The 4,442-nt window shown below is 38.6% G+C and overlaps 1 protein-coding gene across 1 annotated transcript; it reads right to left on the reverse strand.

Moving 5' to 3' along the window:
* Positions 1-2,856: 2,856 nt before the first annotated feature.
* LOC143774682 (olfactory receptor 11L1-like) lies at positions 2,857-3,783 on the reverse strand. Its single transcript, XM_077262434.1, has one exon. It carries the CDS (start codon positions 3,781-3,783, stop codon positions 2,857-2,859), a length of 927 nt encoding a protein of 308 aa, XP_077118549.1.
* Positions 3,784-4,442: the final 659 nt, after the last annotated feature.

A 4,442-nucleotide genomic window follows, 5' to 3' on the forward strand; every position in this document is an offset into this window, starting at 1 on the left:
AGGACAAAAATGTCCAACAAAGATGGGAGATTTTACTAAATGAAATTCTCAGTGCATAATTGGTAACAATCCTGAAACACACACAGGTTATAGAATGCTGAAAACAGTCCTCCCTGTGTGTCTCATATCACTTGTGTTGTTGTTGAGAAATCATTTTTTATCACTTTATTTAAGTGACCTCCTCCAAGCTCCGTGGCGAGGGTGCCTGGAGATAACTCTGAGCTTATTTTACATGAAGAAGGTGTTCCCAGTGTGAGGCAAGTAACCAACACAGTTACAGGAGCAGTAAGTTTTGTCTTCTTGCAAGCACATTTTTTGCTTCTCTCTCACCTCTGCTGTATTGCAACAATATTGCAGCCCTGTCAGCTTGTGAGCTGGAAGCTGAAAAGAAACAGCAGATGTGTAAGTTATCAGGAGAGCTTAGAGCAGCCATTACACAACACACTGTCTTGATGTATGTATGCGTGACCCTGCTTGTAATTTTTGCCAGGCTTTGCACTGTGTGCGGTGGTTTTATGAGTGTAGAAGTATTACAACTACACTGTGTTCAAAATAGGACTGCATTTGGTGCCTTCAAGGGTGTATGGATGACCCTGCTTGTAATTTTTGGCAGGCATTCCACTTATTGCGTATCCTTTATGAGTCCAGGAGTACCACTACATGACAATTTTACTAGAATGACTATGAGGCACTCCTGTATGTCTATTACAGGGTGTATCTGAGTCCCTCTTCCATTTATTTCTTGCTATCTTCATAAATTAGGCTACTTTCACATTTGCGCTTAAATCCTCAGCGTTTAAAACACATCCGCAAGTGGTTGAAAAAACGCATGTTAACGTGCACAAATGCGGCGTTTTTTAGACGCATGCGGTAGCGCATGCGGTTAAAAAAATGCCGCGTTTGTACTCGTTTACATGCATTTTTTTCCTGTGTTTGCGTTATTATATCCGCATGCGTTTTGTATTCCTATATTTATCATTAGGGACGCATGCGTTTTTGTTTGTTCGCGTTTTGCCACGTTTTACGACGCATGCGTCTACACATGTTTTTCTTGTGGAACGCATGCGTTCAAGAACGCAAGTGCTAAAAAACGCATGCATTCATATAGACAGCAATGCATTTTTTTGCCGCAAATCTTGCGCAATCGCCTGCATGTGTTTCCAGGCGGCAAATTGATGCCTCTAAAAATTACTACATGTTGCATTTCCGCGCCAAGCCGCAAACGACGAAAAAACGCATGCATCGTCAAACGCGGCAAAGCGCGAACAAACAAAAACGCATGCGTTTTTAACGTTAAATATAGGAATACAAAATGCATGCGGATCTATGCGGTACAAACGCTGCGGACACAACCGCAAATGTGATACCAGCCTTACACAAAAGTTTTCATATTTTTTCAAAAAATTCTATTTCAGTTCACTGATTTTTTTTTTTAAGAAATCCTTTTTAAATGTTGCCTTATATACAAGTCTTTATACAGTAAGGAATGTTTCTTAACCTTTTTTACTTGTAAAATCCAATTTATCTTCGATTTTGAGTGTTTTATTGTGAGTCCTTAAAGTGGAGTAAAAGTGTGAGACCATTGTTCTCAGCAGAGATCTGGAAATCAAAGATGCTCAATGAGTCAAAGATGCTTCCAGAGGTCTTTTCCATGGTGTGCCCCTTACATTCAGTAGTTTTTTCATCCATTCCAACATTTCCACTGCTCCCCAGACCTCTTTATATGGTCTGCCCCCAAAATATTCAGATTTCCCATTCACTTCCATTATACTTTTAACTTGAAGCAAGTGTATGAGTATTAGGAATTGCTCAGTCTGAGTAATGAGCATCCAAGCACTTCAGTGCTCGCTCATCACTAATTGTAACCAATAGCCTATTTAAGAGAACACTGCAATAAGGCTACGTTCACATTTGCGTTGTGCGCCGCAGCATCGGCGATGCAATGCACAACGCAAATGTGAACGCATGCACAACGCAGCGTTTTGTGATGCATGCGTCCACTTTTGCATGGTTTTGGGCACAGAAAAAACTGCAACTTGCTGCGTCCCCTGCGTCCTGACGCATGCACCACAGTGATGCTTGCGTCACAAAATGCAAGTGCAACGCATGTCCATGCGCCCCCATGTTAAATATAGAGGTGCATGACGCATGCGACGACGCTGCAGCACCCGACGCTGCGGCGCAGAATGCTAATGTGAACGTAGCCTAACAGACTTTTTACTCTGAGATATGACACAGCCACCTAAATTGCTGGAAACCCTCTCTGATAGTACCTTTGAGCCTGGACATGACAGTGTGCTATAAAAAACAAGGTCACTTACTTCCATTAGTTCAAACTAGTTTAGAAAAAAGTTGCTCCATGTAAAATTGCTTTACAAAACAAGTGTGTTCGATGTAAAATCCACTAAAAGGAATAGAAGTCCCTGCCATTTTCTGAAGAGAAAATTATTTTATTGCTGAAGCAAGATAGCATTCTCTGTTACTGTCTGATTTTTATTTGCAATCAGGAGAAAACATTTCTTGTAGATAGGATTGTGAAGTTTTTTTTACCTTTCTCTGTAACACTAGGAAGAACAAGGTTCTAAAAATGGCCCCGATCCCTAAGCTTCTTACACCCACTCTGTACACTAACAGCAGAGTTCGATATATAACTTTCTATAATTTTATAAGATTTACTCAACAAAAACTTTCTCATTTTTATTTTTTACAATCTTTTAGTATCTAAAAGGTTATAAAAGTATCAATTGTAAGACAAATGATGTGAATCCACAGCTCAAAATCACCAAATTATTGTATTGGCGCTTTACTTTATTTTTATATATTTTTTATGTCATTGTCACAAATTACCCATTTTTATTATATGTTATTGATCATTTTTTGTAGAGATCTTTTAATATCCTTATTTCTCAGACTGTAGATAATGGGGTTCACCATTGGAGTAAATACAGTATATAGCAAGGCTAGAAATTTATTAAGGTTTAAGGTTTGTCCTCCTTTTGGGAAAAGATAAACACTTAATAAAGTCATGTAGTATATGGAGACTACAATGAGGTGGGAGCTACAGGTGGAGAAGGCTTTCTGTCTACTGATGCGGGACTGGAAACGTAAGATGGTGAGAATAATAGTAATATAAGAAATTATAACAATAGCGATGGGGATGAACAGTAAGATGAAACACATTATGAAGATCTCTAACTCAATTGTGTAAGTGCTAGAACAGGCTAATTCTACCAGAGGAACAAGATCACAGAAAAAATGGTCAATGATATTTGGTCCACAAAACGTCAGCAAAGATATTGTTACACAGTACATCAATGCAATGGAAAAACCCAACACCCAACACATGGCAGCCAATATTACACAGCGGTCACTTGTCATGATAGAGGTATAACGGAGAGGATTACAGATGGCCACATATCTGTCATAGGACATCACCGTGAGGAGGAAACATTCAAATGCTTCTGACGTAGCAAAAAAATAAAACTGAATTATACAACAGATAAAAGTAATGTGTCCCTCATTATTTAATAGAATGTTGAGCAGATTGGGGACAATGTCTGTGGGTAACAAGATGTCACTGATGGACAGGTGTGAGATGAAGAAGTACATTGGAGTGTGGAGGTTCTTGCTGGTGGACACCAGGGTGATGATCAGGAGATTCCCACATATTGTCCCACAGTAAATCACCAGTAGTAGACAGAACAGGAAATTATTTAATTGTTGGCTTAGTTGAAATCCGAGAAGGAGAAAATCTGTATCCGAGGTCAGATTTTTCTCCTGCATAAATAACAAATAACAAAGAAATTATAGTAGACTAATTTAAAGAATTTTAAAGAGGTTTTATCATGACACACTTTGCTTTTAAAAATCGTTAACAGCTTTGAATGTTCATAGAAAATGTTTGAAGTGGATAACTTGAATAAACAACACATTTTCATATATCTTCTGGTTCACTTGTGCCCTCTTCATTTCATACTGAACAGAAAATATTTTTGATGGGACTACAAGAAGGCCCAATAGAGTGCAGATGCCTCTCTTTCATTGTCTCAGCTGTCTGGACTCTGGTCCAGTGGCCACATCGGTCATTTGTTGATAACATAGGTACTATGTAGAGTGTGTGAGTGAGTAATAGGAATGAGTGACCTGAGATAAGCATGTAAAGAAGAGTAATAGGAAAGATGGTGTGATGGTTGGTAAGCGCTAATCAATATATGTATGTCTATGAATGTACAGTGCATATATACAGTTAGGTCCATATATATTTGGACAGAGACAACATTTTTCTAATTTTGGTTATAGACATTACCACAATGAATTTTAAACAAAACAATTCAGATGCAGTTGAAGTTCAGACTTTCAGCTTTCATTTGAGGGTATCCACATTAAAATTGGATGAAGGGTTTAGGAGTTGCAGCTCCTTAACATGTGCCCCCCTGTTTTTA

Source organism: Ranitomeya variabilis, chromosome 5 (assembly GCF_051348905.1).
Source record: "Ranitomeya variabilis isolate aRanVar5 chromosome 5, aRanVar5.hap1, whole genome shotgun sequence".
Taxonomy (NCBI): Eukaryota; Metazoa; Chordata; class Amphibia; order Anura; family Dendrobatidae; genus Ranitomeya; species Ranitomeya variabilis.

Bases quoted from the DNA above. Each gene is read 5' to 3' on its own strand.
- LOC143774682 (XM_077262434.1), bottom strand. From the start codon at position 3,783: ATGCAGGAGAAAAATCTGACCTCGGATACAGATTTTCTCCTTCTCGGA.